The 17,016-nt window shown below is 42.4% G+C and overlaps 1 protein-coding gene across 1 annotated transcript in view; it reads right to left on the reverse strand.

The window, feature by feature from the left end:
• Positions 1-2,422: 2,422 nt before the first annotated feature.
• Positions 2,423-17,016, reverse strand: part of EFNB2 (ephrin B2) — a 51,094-nt gene continuing 36,500 nt past the window's right edge. Inside the window, exons 3-5 of the mRNA XM_054574381.1 lie at positions 8,317-8,409; positions 7,473-7,586; positions 2,423-6,045 (exon numbers count right to left, since the gene is read on the reverse strand). Coding sequence (XP_054430356.1) covers positions 5,657-6,045; positions 7,473-7,586; positions 8,317-8,409 — 596 coding nt within the window. The 3' untranslated portion in view covers positions 2,423-5,656. The remainder of the gene's footprint in view (positions 6,046-7,472; positions 7,587-8,316; positions 8,410-17,016) is intronic.

The raw sequence follows: 17,016 nt of genomic DNA on the forward strand, positions 1-17,016 counted from the left end.
GTCACAGAGCAACGGCAGCAGAAATAGAACTGGGAGCTAGGTCTCACATTTAACAGATTTTATCAACTAATGCTTTGTAGTTATGTATGAGGAGGTTTTTATGAGAGGGTTGGTTTTTTTTTTAAAAAAATATAATTACCTTCATTCAAAGAATTGTTTTTAGGAGGTTCTATTAATCAACTTATCACAGTATAAAAATTTTGTAGTGAATGAATGTGTCTTTAGCTTTTGGTGCACAGTTTAATCACTAAAAAATGTTTCATCTACTTGATGTGCTATATTTTATTACAAATAAATATAGTATTTTAATATCCCCCAATCAATTCTTCTGTACTTAAATGAAGGGTAGAAAATACTCTTTTCCATTACAACACTGAAAATTTGCCTTCAAGTATGTCTAGACTATAAATATCACAAACATAATCACAAATTCTTGGAAAACAAAAACAAAAGCAGAACACCCAAGTTAGCATCCTTGTACTACATAGAACTTCTGTCTCCTTTTCAGCCACCAGGCTACCTATTTGCTATTCAACCAAAAAGTAGAGTTACCATTCTTTTCTACATGCATTAGGAAACTGAGTGTTACTCCTTTGGATTTTGCTTTTTAGCTTTTTCTGATTCTTCTAGAGGTTGGGTGCAGAGGCTGACAGTAAGCTGCACAATCCAGTGGTTGATATTTTTTTTTCCTCATGTCCATCGTGAACCTTTATTACAGTGTTTGAATGGGCAACTGTTTTACCAAAAAGGGAACTGACAACAGAAAGAGTTGTTCTGAAGAGCGGCCAGCTGGCCAGACGGCACTCAGTGATGCAGTGCAGTGCCGTTACAACAGCAGGTTCACCTCTCAGAGCGTCTGATTATACAACCTCTCCAAGAAGTGTCTCTGTGTGAGACTCCTCACTAGATGAAAAGAACAACAACTGGGCCCACTTTGTCCTCTTTGTTAAGTTTGGCTTACTTGATTTGGAAAATGTGGTTTCAAAAACAAAGTGGGAACAATGACATGGTGTATTTGGTCATTTAAATGGTGAGAGGCCACAAAGTAAATGTTGAAAATGCAGTACTTCTTTTTTGTTTTGTTTTGTTTTGTTTTTACCCAAACTAATCACTGGTGATCTTAGTATATAGAGTGGAACATTCAGCTTAGCGACTTGGCTATAAATTGTGCCCCTAACCTCAGATTTGCAATGGAGGGTAGTTAGAGGCAGCAGAATAAAATGCTGAAAATGGAACTGCTATTCTAGCATCAATTAAAATTGTTGGCCACTGGAATTCGTGTGTTTTAGGAAGGAAAGCATGTGACAAGCATTTCTTTGGTCCAAGTATTGTGCTAGGTAGATGTGGCAAGACCCCTGCTTCTAAAACCAGCCTTTCAAGAGAATCCTCTGGGGAGAGCTTTTGAAACCTATAAATTCTACACTTACTAGCACTATTAACTGGGGCAAGTTAGTTGGGCCTGGAAAATTTTCTGGATCATTTCATCACTGGCCTTTCTCATCCTCCCTAAAACACCTCACTGCTTTGATAAGGGTTAACCTGAAAAAATGTTGCTAGAAATCTGAGCACTTGTTCCTACCATAGTGTCTTCTGCCATGGCTCCAGTGCCACTCTCAGATCCTGCTGGTGATGATGACCTCCCTGAAGGGGGTGAGTCTGGTGTTCAGTCTATACACCACCAGAGCAGGGGAAAGCTCTTCTGACTGTCGGAGCGCCTGTTCACCCTGGTCACGTTGAGCACCCTCCCCAGAAGGCCTGCATTGAAAATGTGGTTAAAATCATTGCTGGCCTCTACCCAGTATCACAAAGCAAAGCACACTTTTATCAATGTTATAATTTTACAAAGAACATTTGACTTTTTCCTTCCTCTGGGATTAGTCTGAGAAGAAAAATGAAGCTGTTGATAGCAAACTGCTTTGTCTGAATGGAAACTAGATCAATCTGGATTAAGCATTGAGATAACAAAAGTGTGTTTCCCTCCCTTTCTTCTCACAGCTCACTTTGTAGGTTTACTATTCAGACTGTGCAATCCAGGTGAAACCAGAGCCATTTTCTATTCAGGATGATTAGGACTTTATAAAACTTTATTATAAAACAATACTTGTGTGAGTTCAATCGTTTTATGGTGAAATCAATGGGTTCATGGCCCTTTGAAGGATTAGCACTCCCATTATGTGCATATCCTGATTTGTTTGAAAAACAGGCACAGAAATGTCCAGAGGCAGAAGGCCCCAGACAACTGTCATAATAAATGGGGTAGAAGGAAAATTAAAATAAACAAAAAAAAAAGAAAAGAAAAATGAAAAGAAAAAAGAAGAAAAGGAAAATACTTTGAAAGCACTTTTTCCATAGGAAAAAAATATTTTATTTTTTTAAGAACAAATTCAATTTGAAACAGACGTGGAATATGACTTCACGGATTTCATTTTCTGGGGGCTAACTGCAATGTGGAACTAAAGCAGACTGAAAACCTATGACAGGCTATTAAAATAAAACAAAGAAAGAAAAAATATTTATAACTCAAGCATAATACTGTGTTACTTACAAATTGGACAACGAAATTTTAAATAAATATTCATGGTACATAATTACGGCACAAATATGCAGCAATTTGGCAACCTTTTATACCACTTTTTTCCTCATTACAGTGCAAAGGGGAATGACACTGCCGTTTAACAAGCTGTAGCTAAATACATTGCAAAATTCAGATTTTATACAAAACATCTTGCTTAGACTTTATAAAAAACCAACATTGCTCTATGTACACAATCTGGGTAAGAAAAACCATTTCTGTCTTGTTTGCATGTGTATTTTTATTAAAAAGGTGAATAAGGCTACTGTAACACCCCAAATCCATATACAGTAAAATCTGAACTTATTTACAGCATCTTCACTTAAACATTATGGTGCAAATTCCAAAGTCAGGTGACTACGGATGATAATACAAGCAAGGCATTTACAGTAACTTTCCAAAGCTGAACCAACTTCAAATAAAGGGACAGTTGGTAGATTGTCATATTCTGCACCAGACACAAAACAGACGCACAGAACACTTTTCAATTGGTCTCAGGTAACTCTTCATCAATTCATCTGATTTTTCACAGTTTAGCATATAATCAAAATGTAGCCAACCAATGATACACACATTTGATTTCATTAAAATCAGACTATTTCCCATTTTTCCCCTTCTTGCTCCTCTCCCCCATCCTAAAGGTAATTTTAGATGGCTTACAAGAAATTCTTGTATGAATGCACATAAAGGAGAAGGTTGGGGTGATGGAAAGAATTACATATGTACTGTGGCTGGTCACCATGGCAACCTTCCACAGAAATATGATATAGATATATATAATATATATTGCAGATATATATTATACATATATGTACACATGTATACCACACACCCACTCATACATACACACACACACTTTGGACCAACATCATTTTCAGGTTCAGGAAGTAGAGAAGAATAATTTCTGTTGCAACTCATTTTTGCAGGTCTTCACTGGAGGTTCAAGAACCTTAAAATGCTGTTGCTACATTTTTTTCCTCCCAATTCAGAAAGCAAAGTGTTACCATAGTAACAGGACTATGTTAAAGATGTCTATTTTGCATAGCACATAAAAAGTAGGTTTCCTGTTTACTCATTTTGTTTCCCAAAAGAGAGGGGCTGGGGAGAGGGGACGGGAGGAGGGAGCTTAAATCAAACTTTGAGCTGAACCCTCCTCAATGTGACCCAGTGGATTCTAGTGAACACTTCAGCCATAAGGCAAGGGAAAACACAATGCAGAAAATAAATGCCGGAACATCTTGTCATTGTTAAATATATGATGCAGTAACATCGATTTCCTGGTATTTGGGACTTGCGTTTCCTAGTCTACAGTTACGTGAGATGCCTTCAGAGGACTTGGTTATTTTTGTATTTACTCTCATTATTGTTATTTTTGGAGCGATGTTGTTTTTCCCAGAAGAAGCTGTCCAATTTTTTTCTTTTTTAAAGCACTGAGCATTGGGACCACTTAACTGCCACAAATGAATTTCACATCTTCTGGTGTATGTTGTGTGCAATCTTAAAATATATATTAGTAAAAATCTTTCACTTTATATCCCTTGTGTTCTATATACCTATTATAAATACGTCCTACCCTCCTTCTCCCCCTTGACATCATAATTTATTTCAGTTTTAAGGACTCTAAGAGGTTTGCCATATGTGCTTCACCTTGACACAGAGCACCTGTGCGCGGCCTCGCTCAGTACCTGCACCGCGGTCCCCGCAGCCTGGACAGCACCACCATAAACCAAAGTGTCGTAAGGCTCAACTGGGGAGGAGGGGCGGGGAAGGGGCATTAGGGGACAGGGGAATCTGACCTACCTTTTATATATGAGAATTATTTAATGATGTCAATGATGATGAAATTACAGCCTGTTTGACCTTTGGCTTTTAAACTTCTAGGTCAGATTTGGCTCTCTGCTATTCTCCTAAATGCTTTCCCTGTGTTTAATAAAATGTGATAAGTATAGCAGCTGAGTCTGCTTTAAACATCATCCAAAGCAGACTGACTTCCCTACAGCTCCAAAGCTGTACATCTTATTGCCAGTACCACAGCAGTCCTGCGGGATCTCCCACCAGCGGCCTGCTTTCTTCCTTCCCTCTCCAAGCCTGCTCCTCTACCATCAATGCCCCTTGGTCCCACCCATTGAAGAGGGACTATATTTTCCCTGCATGTTGCTATTTGATAAGAGTGAATTCCTTCAAATGCACCCAAGCCATTGTGTGTGTGTTGTCACGTCTTCTACCTGCCTCTTAAAATCTTAGTGAAACTAAAATGCTGTGCTACCTAATTGTTTTTTTTTCCCCCCATTCCCCAACTTTCTGTTTCAGAGGCAGCAGCGTTGACATGTGTTTGCAAGACGGCCGTTTCTCCCAGCCCACTCCCTTCCACCAACTCCTAATCTTCCTCCCTGGCAGCCTAGTGTCTGGCAGGAAGGCTCCTTCTTAGCAAACACAACTTCTATAAATGTGTTATATTATTACCCATTCAATTGTAGCTGTTGTTGCAAATGGTTGGAGCAGGGGACCCCAAACATTAATGTTCCATTAGTGATGCAGAACGTGGTATCAGAGGAAATCTCATGTGAAGTATGGCAGAGCCCTGGATAACAGGAGTGTGCAACAGTGAGGACTAAAAGCGAAGGCTCTTCACAAGCCCCACTTAGCCAGAGGTCTGTGCGACAATTGAGGAGCACACCCGAGGCAGAAGACGGCATTTCCAAGCGTGGCATCCCAGGACACCTACCCTGGATGCTCAAGGCTCTCTGGTCCACCAACCACTCTGTCTTCCCTTGGCTTCTGTGTAGGCCTGAGTGACTGCGGCACATGGCTTCGAGGATGAGAGGTGTGAGGCAAGCGCCACAGTCCTAACGGGCATCTTCTACACAAGTCTTCCAGCTGTCGGTGAGCATCTGTATTCACCACGGCCGAAACACTACTGACTAGGTAAGCTGTCCAACTCAACGGGGCTCTTCCGAGAAGGGGTGTTCCCTCTCCCCCGCTGTGCTTCAGTCCACTTGAGACACAGGGGTCATCCAACCCTCCATGGGCTGGTGGCAGCGGAACAGTAAGTTTCCTCCGGGAAAGCGAAGGCACTGCCAAGTCTCAGACCTTGTAGTAAATGTTTGCTGGGCTCTGGGGAGGCATCTCCTGGACTATATACACGGGGTGCCCATAATCCCCGCTGACCTTCTCATAGTGGGGACAGAAGACACTGTCTGCAGTCCTCAATGGGATGATAATGTCACTGGGCTCCGAGCCATTGTTGTTGCCGCTGCGCTTGGGCGTGGCCAATGTGCTAAGGGACAGCGTGGCCGTGTGCTGCGGCGAGTGCTTCCTGTGTCTTCTCCGGTATTTCAGCAAGAGGACCACCAGCGTGATGATGATGATGATGAAGATGATACATCCTGAAGCAATCCCTGCAAATAAGGCCACTTCGGAACCGAGGATATTGTTCCCAGAATGTCCGGCGCTGTTGCCGTCTGTGCTAGAACCTGCGCGGGTTGAGAAAGAACCAGAACAGTTATCATGCCCCCGAGTGCTGACAAGCTGCTTTTAGGGCCCTTGAAAGACATGAAAATCAAGCAAGGCCAAAGATTTAACTGGCAGCTAGACTTTGACAAACCCATTACCTTGTTTAATAGCTAAATGTAAGAGGCAGAAGTCAGCCATTAATGTAAAAGGAGATGTGACTGTAGGTTGGATTTCCATGCTGCTCCCAAATCCCATCGTTTCCTTATCATACCACATGGAGAGGCTGTGACAGTTAGCCTTTGATCTTGCTTCAAGTCTTAACCCATGTCAGCCAGCCTGCGGCCACAGCAGGGCGAAAAAGGAAGTGGCCAATTGTCTAGGTTGTCGGTGTTTGCTGCCCAAGCTAGAAACATGGCTTCCTGGGAATCCAAACCCCCTGTCTTCTCCAGACAAGCCCTGCCTACCTGCAAAGTAGCAAGGAGCACCAGGGAGTGATGGAGCCTAGGAGAATGTTCAACTCGAAACTCGTTTGTATTATTTGATTTACACTTAAAATATATTTGGAAGGCAGCAGAAACTCTCATTCTGAACAGACTGCCAACCCAAATGTTAGGCATTAAAAAACTGCCTGGCACCATTATATTATCCATTTATCAGTTTGTCACAAGAATTTGACACATCTTATCACTGAAAGTTAGAAATAACAACTTCCTTCCTTGACACTTGGAAAGAGACAGAATATTGCTACAAATGCTAAATTCACATGACTAACAACCAGGCATACATGTCCCTAATACAAAACTGCTGATGTCTGCTCAAAAACTACCATATAAAAAATTCATTAGCATGGTAACAAACACATAACTATTTGTTCAAAGACTGTTAAGAAAATGAAGTTAAATAACAGCCAGTTTTGTCTGGTATCTTCAATTTTTGCCAGGAATCTGTTTAATATTTATACTACCTTGAAAATGTAAAAACAGTTTTTCTACAATAACTACCTAAAAAACATGACATTACGTAATATTTTAAGATGTTACCATCTAAAATGTAGAAGAGGATCAGTGAGACGCTTTGTGGATTAGATATAATTAGATGAAGGATTAGAACATTAATTATATATACATTAACATTGGCTTTAAGCTAGTATTGCAACCAGCACGAAAAAGCATCAGCCAATGGAAGTAACTTTGTTCTGAGAAGGTCGTGCTAATAATTGGCACTTACATCTGATGAATTCCACTTTCTTGAATGTAGGACTTTTGTGGGAATGAATTATTTGTTCTTACTTAGTAATTAATAACAGCTAACTGAGAGCAAGGATTCCTGACTTCAGTAACTACAATTTAATCCTACTGGTGTACACGTACTTCGACTCTGCTCTAGCTCTTGAGATAGTAAATGTATGGTGCACACAGACCTACACATACAGGTCATGCGGCTATACCTGGATTTGGCTTGACAAAGGGACTTGTTGTTGAACTTCTTCCATTTGTACCAGCTTCTAGTTCTGGACGTCTTGTTGGATCATTATGCCTGGTTGACCCAGCAGAACTTGCATCTATATGAAAAACAAATGATTACTTACAGAATAGACATCTGATGAAATCTAGCTTTAGGATCTGGATATATATCTCAAGAGGCATGAATAGCAGTGAACATAAGATTCTCTATGCAAAGTACTATGAGATGCAAGAATATTATGTTCCTTTTAAAACAAAACAGTTATACTAGTTATTTCAGAGTTTTAGATTGTAAGGCCATCTGTGGAAACTATAGGGATTCTTGCATTTGGCAGGCAGAGCATTGCAGATGACATTTCAATTTAACTGAGCAAGTTGATTGACTACTATCCCAATTTCTAATTAGAATAATAATTTTTTTCTGCACAATAGGTTATCTATAAATGAAAAGGCTCTATAAACAAAAGTATCTGTAGTCAAGATGCAGAAATGGGCAAAAATACAGAAACTTAGTTTTCATTCTGGATATTTTAATTTTGAACCATAGAGGTGTTTTGCTTTTAAGAAGAAAAAAAAAAAATATATATATATATACACATACATGGCAATAGACATTCTACCTGGCTGACCTCAATTTTTATCTCCAGTAAAAGAAGTTTGTTACAATGACTTGAGGAAATCTCAGTGGCTCAAGGAGCAGAGAAAGGTTTGCTTTCAAAACTAAACTGAAGAATGAGTGAAGGTGAGTGTTTAGCAATACTGGTGCCACACTAGCTGGGGGGCTCAACCAGATTATAGTGGCTTCATGAAGCAGCAGATGGTCTTTACCTTGTCCAACTTTCATGAGGATCTTCATGGCTCTTGTCTGGCACACCCCTCCCTCCTGGTTATCCAGGCCCTCCAAAGACCCATTTGATGTAGCTGATTAAAAATAAAATGGACAAAACAAAAAAATAAAGAAAAATCAGGAAATCAATAAGCCAACTTTACATGAACATGAAATGTCTGAAAACAATTTGAAAAATAAGAATCACTCTTAGTTACAAGTTTTCTGAAGGTATGGGATGCTGAAAGTCAAAAATAAAAAAAAAAGAAAGAAAGAAAAATGGATACTGTCAACACTGCCACATGTATGCTATCTAGTTTCAAATTTGCTTAAGTACTTTCTTCTTCCATCATAATCAACTGATTTAGTAAGAGTATACAGATAAAAGAGACAGCATCTTCCAAAAAGTTTACTGACTCTTTTGGGGTCAAACTCAAAAGAGCAAAGTAGTTAATACGGTAATTTCAAAATGTGGTAATCATCATACAACACCTGCTTCCTCTACTACAGATTTCCTGCTTCAAGAACAATTAGCTTGATGTGCTCTGTTTGTCAAGCATCCAAGTTCTGTAAACACTAAAAGAGAGACTCCCATACCCCTTTTCTTCTTTCCCAGCCTTCCTCGAGTTTAAGAAGTATATTGGAATTCAGTTTTTCAAATTCTAAAGTTTGTCTTCCTCATTCTGTAGTCATCCAGAAAGAACATGTGTGTTATTCTTACCAACATCAACCTTGGTCTAACTTTTCAACCAAGTTCCTGTTTTAGAACAACTCTGGATGGGCAGAGGGGGGGTCATATACATCCCACTGCTCCGTTAGGGTCCTGTGGCAAATCAGGATATAAGGCAAGGATTCTAGGGGCCACTTGCCTCATTCCCTTTTCACTTCAAGAGGGACAGAAAGAGAAAGGACAGAACATCTGACCACTTTCAGCATTTCTTTTTTAAACAGTCTATGCTCTACTCCATTTAAACACGTTATTGTTCTGTCCTTTTAGGACAGTGAGTTCTCTGAGTTGCTTTGTAACTAAAGCTGTAAAAAGATAGGCTGGCAGGTACTTCGCTGAGGAACAGGATTTAAATTACAGGTCAAGTTCCAGAAGAGGAAAGAAGGTGCTAGACATTTTTATTCCTCCAAAGTTCAAGGGGCAAGGAACAGAAGTGTTTCATAATACCTTTCTGCAATGTAAATTGTTCTCTACTTTGATTATCAAATTCTTGTCTACTAACATTATACTTTTAAGGACACTGAAAAAGGGACAGACGTTTTGGTAAAAATAAACCCCAACGGCATTTTTTTAATGGGCTGTTTGTTTTCCAAATGGTGGGCCAGTAAACAAATCCTGGACGTGTGGATAAAAATATGCATATCATGGATAACTAAATGAGCTGGAAAATAAGACACTTATTTACTTGTCTTTGTATTCTTGAGTTACTGACTTCTACTTTCACTGTTCTCCTTGAAAACAATGGCTACCTCTTCTGTGTATAAATATCTCTTTGCTTATCTGAGTATTTCCTTAAAGTTCTCAGTCTCACAATCATATCTCACTCCCCTGCTATTGCTGACACTGAGTTTCTCTTGGGAAACTGGGCAAAAGTTGCCATAATAATTTTGGAGGGTAGAAAGTAGATAGTAGCCTCTTGCAGATTGTTGATAAAATGTTTGGCAGATAAGCTAAAACAAATACTTAAAAACTAAAAAAATGTGAATTTAAATAAATCATCCCCCCCATTTTTTATTCTACTCTTTCCCCTTTCCCTCCCTCCTCTAAGTATGTGCCTAAATTTCAAAGTAACCTTTTCTCTTAAAGAGTTAGAACAGTATAGATATCAATGAACAGATGCTACTTCTAGATAATTATAGAGTAGCAGTATAATCTTTACTTAATTATTTAGTGTTTTCTCATTTGATCTTTCTCAAAAGTTAAAATGTTTTTATACAGAAAAAACTAGAAGATTGATGTCTTTTTTTTCTTTGGCTGCTGGTTTCAAAGATTTAGTTTACTTAGAGCAAGTGAAGTATTAATGTTTTCAATTCATATTCACACAAATGCACCCATATGCAAAAATACCCAAACTCAAAGTTAAATGATTAACTTTTTCTTGTTTAACACTAAGCTGGCAAATGATACAAAAAGGAGCTGAAGGACAATGCACAGAAAAAAGAATGGGGGGAAAATATAGATTTATTTTAATCTTGAGGGAAAAAAGATACAAAATTTAGGTCTTAAAAAATGTAAATGAAGAGCAGAAAGAGTTTGACAAGGCAGGGAAGAGAAGAATCACTAACAAATATAATTAAAAACAGTATCTTCAGAAGTAGAAATTACTGACTACTACTACTTTGTCAATCTGGAAGAACAAGATATGCCCATAATTTTTGAGTGACTTTTTCTTTTGATTTTATTTGAAAGTCAATCCTTTGTGCAGAGCTCCCTGTGGTTTGCCCAAAATGATGTCTGAATAACCCCCAAATATAAAGAACTCAAGCATTCAAATGAAATTGAAATCTATAATTTATCATCCACTGACTATAAGATAGTAGGAGGAAAGCTATGAGAATGAAACTGTATTACATCTTTAAAAAGTTAAATTTTGTTTATTCCTTGGGTAGAAAAAGGCCTTTAAGCCCGTGTAACGCAGGAGGTCAGGCTGGGGGACCTTGACTGCTCATTCAGATAAGCTGACAACCCCAAAGAGGACTGGAAGGAGCAGACATAGATAGCCTTTACTACTCACATTACAGGGAGCGCTGACGGTGGCAAACCGGCAATGCAGGGCTTCATCTCCTTGAGTCAGGGACTTGTTTTAAGGGGCCCCAGAGAAAGGGGGCATGTGTCTCGCATGTGATTCTAAACTACATTACCTCAGTGTGTATGTACAGAGGGAAAAGGTCAAGAAGTAGTCACAAAGGACAAGAAGCCGCTCCCAAAAGGAGATAAGGAAGGAATTACAATCCATTTCCAAAGCAACACACTTTCCTTCTGGCCAGCCTTCCATTACGGGGTTGGAGGAGCCATGTCCAGCACGGCCCCACACTCCACCCCAACACTGTTCTTCCACTTCATGTTCTTGGTATTGTATTCTTCTGATAGGGGACCTGTGTGGTGAGCATGTTGGCACACTGCATCCATTTACCAAAAATACAGTAAAGGTTACATCCCAAGAGCAACAATGTAAGGTAAAACCCAAAAAGACCTAGGAGAAGGGAATGCCCCCAGGAACCTGGAGAATTCCACCAAGCTGTAAAGAGGCCATAGGCTACGGCCAATATATGATTAAACTCAGCTCCTAGAGCCGTTAAGGCTTGAGATACATTGTGAGAACTATCAGGTGTGCATGTATATATATATATATATATATAACACTCAGTGTGCAGAATGGCACAGGTGCCCCCTTGGGCAGCAGTCAGTAAGTCATATGCCAGTCTATTCTGCAGCACAACTTTCGTCATTTGAGTTGCCTCATCAGAAACCAGGGCTATACCATACCTGGTATGGTTAAGGGCTATTGCAGTGTGATTTGTTGGACCTTAATGGCTTCATGGATTAGAACAGTACCAGCAGGAGGCACAAAAATGGCTGGGGGGTAGAAGCACCAGTCAGAGCTCTTAACTCAATAACATGCCCATAATCAGTCCTAATTTCGAGGGACACTTGGAAAAGTATTTAACACTCACCCTGGGATATATGGTTCTCCCTGGGTGCAACATCCGGTTCAATTAAATGGGACATAAGGCCAACCATATCGGCCACAGGCCCACAGGGCTCCTCATGGAACAGGATAAGCCTGTGCCCCTCTAGTACTGTCGCCAGTGGTCTGTATCAGTCATTACCATTATCTTCTTGCATAGGGCTGCCGGCATCCTTCCCGTGAGCTTAATAGTCTCATTTATAATACCATTTCTGCATTCAATACATATGGGCATGGGCTGTTGAACCTCTACGCCACACAATCCCAAACTTGCATATGAAAGCCATGGCTTGGTGCACCTGGCCTGAAAAAACATTTTCACGCATCTGCTCGAAGAGGGGGTCAGAAGCTTTCCAGCCTTGTGGCCAGTCCCAACATGTCTGGTTTGCAGGGTAGATCTACCATGGTAGGCTGGCAGAGGCAGCAGTAGGAAATTCAGTGCAGACCCAACGATAAGAATCACTGCTGATGGCTGCTAGCATATCAGCCCACTGTAGAAAAGGGTTTCCAAAGAAGAGTCTAAGGGTGATATTTTGTTGTCCCAGTCCAGAGCATAGCAGAGGCTCTCATGTACTTAATTGCAGGTGGATAGGTGCCACCCAAGGTCTAGTGAGGAGATTGATGGGGAATGTTTGTCCTACCCTAGGCTGTTCGTTCAAGGTTCATGGGCAGTCAGAAAGGTGGGTTGTCCACCTCTGAGATGAGCTAGATTCAGTCTTCAGGGCATCTTTCAAAAGGCTGTTGTACCTTTCAATGAGTCCAGTTCCAGTGGGCTTGCATGGTAGACAGAATCTCCAATTTATATTGAGGGTGTCTGCCCCTTCTTGTATTTGATGTCCGAAGAAATGGGTGCCTTGGTCACTTCCAATGACATCTGGGGTCCCATAGGCAGCACACAGCTGCTTTAGGCCTCAGGTGGTGGCTTGCTGTGTGGCCTGCTTGCCTGGGTATACTCACAACAAGCCAGTAGTCATGTCCATGCATGTCAAGGCATAGAGTGAGCATTCAGACAGGGGTAGGGGACCAATGTAGTTGACCTATCAGTGTGGTGTTCCCCTGTCGCAGGTCCCCTGTATCTTGGTGCAGCCAGGGAGGGTGCTTCTCTGCACAGGTAGTGCATTGCAGACAGGCTGTGACTATATTGGAGTAATGAAGTGGTACGCCCCAAGCTTTCACCACTTCCAATAAAGTCTTCTGTCCTGCATGGTGCACCTTTTGTTGGAGCCACTCAGCTGTGTCTTCTGCTGGAGCCTTTTCCAGCCAGCGGATATGTGCCAAGCCGCTGGTCTTAGCATTGCCAGGGCTGCAAAGAGGTTGGTGTCTACTGACACGGTAAAGCATTATTACCTTTTCCAGACTATGTTCATAAATGTCTTTCCTTAAGTTCTGCCCCTACAGGGGCTTTTGAGCCACTTGACAATCATCTTGCTGCCAACAGGGCAGCCATAGGGTCAGTCCTCTGTATACTTCCCAGCTATTTGTGCAGATGGTCAGTGTCCCAGGTTCTCAGGTTATGACTATCCAGACAGCTCTCAACTCAGCCCACTGACTTCTTTGTCCGAAGCCATCTTTTATCCATATGCTGTCTGTGCTGGGGTGGTAGGCCACCACCCTCCGGTTAGAGCAGGGGGTGGTTGGCCCTGGCAGGAGCCATTCTCAGGCACAGGGGCTTGTCCTTCTTTAATAGTAGGCCCAGGCATAAGAAGAGGAGCAGGGACCTCTGTGCCCACATCTTGGTAAGTAACCAGGCCCAGGAGCTATTGCAATTCTTGGCTCAGAGGGCTTGTCGCCAGTTTGCTTCTTTTTTGGATATGTACTCCATTTAGTCAGAGTGGCCGTCTGTGCTGCTGAGCTCTTAGGTCGATTTACAATGTCCTGTACCCACCCAGTGATGGGCAGTATGTACTTGAACCTCAGTTGTTCCGGTAATGTTTACGAGGAGAGCTTGGTAAACAGCATTGACTTGTTGCTCTATTGGGCTGCATTGAGCCTCCACCCACTTACAGACCTGGCTTCCAGAAGCCAATTGGCACCTTGGTGGCCCTTGCCATTGCCAGAGGCCCCAGGCCTAGCCCTAAAGGGTGATGTGGGCATCTAAATCACACTCCTGAGATTATTCTATGACACCCAGTACTATCTTCCCTGCTTGGTTAGCAGCCTCAAAGGCCTTGTCATGCTCTTCCCCCCAACCTTAGGTGGATTCTTTGTGGGTGAGGTGATAAAGAGGGTACACTAGTTGAGCTAAGTATGGTATAAAAACCCTCCAGTACCCCAACAAACCTAAAAATTCCTGAGTTGCTTTGGCTTTTGCAGGATGGGGAAAGCCTGAATCTTATCTATAATGGCAGCAGGCATCACCTTTGCCTTACCCGACCAAACAATACCCAAGAATTTGGCAGACAATCCAGGTCCCTGGATTTTGTTGGAATTGACTGCCCATCCTTGACCCTGGCGGTGAGCCAAGAGCTGAGGAGTGGCATGCTCTAACTCTGTAAGAGAATCAGAGTTCAGCATAATATGATCAGTGCAATCGTAAAATTTCACAGAAGATGGTACAGTCCATGCCGCTAGGACTTCAGACACAAGGCTGTGGCAAATAGTAGGGCTGTGGAGGTAACTATGAGGCAGAACAGTAAATATGTCCACTGGTGGCCTTCTCAGGTAAAGGCAAATTGGTTCTGGCTTTCAAGATTAATATCAGTAGAGAAAAAGGCATTAGCTAAATCTAATACATACTGGTATGTGCCGAGCTCATGGCTAAGCTGGTCTAGGAGGCTAGTTATGTTAGGTACACCTGCAAAGGAAGAGGGAATTACCTTATTTAGTTCTCTGTAATCTACAGTAATGCACCAAGGTCCATCCTGCTTTTGGACAGGCCACACAGGTGGGTTGTAGGGGCTGTGGGCTGGTCTGATGATGTTCACCTTAGACAATTCTTCTATGGTCTCCCCAATCTCCTTAAGGCCACCTGGAAGGTGGTATTCTTTGCTGGCCACCATTCTACAAGTGGGAAATAACACAGGGGGATGTCTGGCATGCCCCCTCAAAACAGCCTCACAATCCATATTCTGAAGTGAAACACCCCCATGGTGGTCTGTAGGGGCACACCAGCTAGAATGTCAATTCCTAAGATATACTCAGGGATAATGGAAACACACACCTAATGGGACATGGTGGTAAACACCCTATGCCAAGAGCCAGTGTTATAGCCTGTACCCAAATGGACTGTCCTCCATAGCCATCAATGGCAGTTATGGGCCTCCCTAAATCTCTCTGAGTTACCATAAATAAGAGAGTATTTGACACCAGTATCAACTAAAGCCAACACTCTTTGTACATTCTTTGGGGAACCAGTAAATATCAAGTTCTACATGTGGCCTCCAGTCCCCACTGGGTCCCTGTAAGTGGGTCTTTTGGCCACCCCCCATGCAATGACCTCTCCCCATGGATCGTCCCCTGCATGGGCCAGAGGCAACTCCACAAGTGAGGTGGCGATAAAGTCAGCCAAGCAGGGTGGCAGCTATGGGGGCACCGACCAGACTATTCCAGTTGACAGTATCCATTCCAATGTTCGGACAGTAGATGTTGTTATAGGCTCGAACTGTTGCTCAGGTTTCAGTTGTTGCCACAGGCATACAAGAACGCAGTTAGGCTTCATGTCTATCTTATCTTTATCTACTCCAGTCTTTACCAGATCATCCCATAACTGTTTGCAGGTTACTTTCACTGGACCTTTCTGCTTAGGTTTCAGTTAGATTCTCTCCCTTTTTTCACTCCTTGTCCTTTCTTCTTAACCTGTCTTATTCCTTTATTTAATCTCAGTAGCTCTACTTCCCCTAGGTCAGCAACTGCCTATGCCACTTCTTATACAAAATTGCCCACCTTGATGGACAAAATAGGTATCAGGGTGCTGAAGTAAGCCAGGGGTGCCGTTTGTACAACCCAGTCCCTCATTCCCACAGTAAATCTTTCCATACCTGGCCCATTGGACTGTGGGTTATAGATGGCTCGTCGCATGCCCAGCTCCCAGGTGATTTGCTGCAGTTCTAGTAAATTGTTCCAGCAAGTGTTAGAGGATGGTAGATCCCCCTTGTTAGGCCATACCGTCCTGCAGCCAGCCATTAGCCACATAAGGAGGGTAGCTGTATCACTGGCTTGGGCTCTGGCCCTGTGAATACTCTGTCTCAAAGAGGGATGGGTGGTGACAAGAAGACATTTTAAGTCACCTCCCATAAGCAAAATGCCATCAGCCCCTATATATCACAGTTGCAACAGCCACCCCATGATGGATTTGGGCCCTTTCTGTCTGAACTTAGCAGCCAGCTCTACTTGCTTGGCAGGGGTATAGGGGTGCACCATAGTTGTACAAGGTCTGCTGGCAAGGCGTCATTGGAGCACCCTGTGGCGCCCGTGGCTGTTGGTCCTTAATCTTCTGAGTCATAATTGGATGAGCCATAAGTTTCCCTTCTTCTGTCTCCATGGTCTCCCCACTCTCACCTACTATGATTTCTTCATCTGAGTTACTTTCACTTTCAGCAGTAGGATCCCACTTTGGAGGATTCCAGTCAGACTGTGCCATGATCGCTTGTATATGGGCGGGTGCTAGTTGCTGTCCCTGTAGCCTGGCAAAACATCATGCTAGGTCCTGTAATTGCACACTAGTCTGTTCTAACTGTCTGGCCTAGGGCATCCTCCTTAGACACATGTTCCTGTCTTGTTTCAGTCCCTCTTCTAAACGCACAGCACACACCTCTGCCTCTGTTTCTCTGTTACCCTCCATAGTGCTACCCACATTAACCAGCCCACAGCAGCAGCAACATGGCAGAGGCCTTCCTTTTTCCCTATGGTGCATGGCTCTCCCACACGCTGCAAGGCTTGTAGGAAGCCATAGGAAGTTTCAGGGGCACTGCCCCAATCCCCTGGCAGTCCCCATGTACCAAAAAGGCTTGCCACCTTGTACCACATAGAATTTGCTAGCCAGCCCAGGATTCCCCCCAGCACCCTCCC

This window comes from Pteronotus mesoamericanus, unplaced genomic scaffold (genome assembly GCF_021234165.1).
Source record: "Pteronotus mesoamericanus isolate MK-2021 breed Mesoamerican mustached bat unplaced genomic scaffold, CSHL_Meso_final contig_26, whole genome shotgun sequence".
NCBI classification, from domain to species: domain Eukaryota; kingdom Metazoa; phylum Chordata; class Mammalia; order Chiroptera; family Mormoopidae; genus Pteronotus; species Pteronotus mesoamericanus.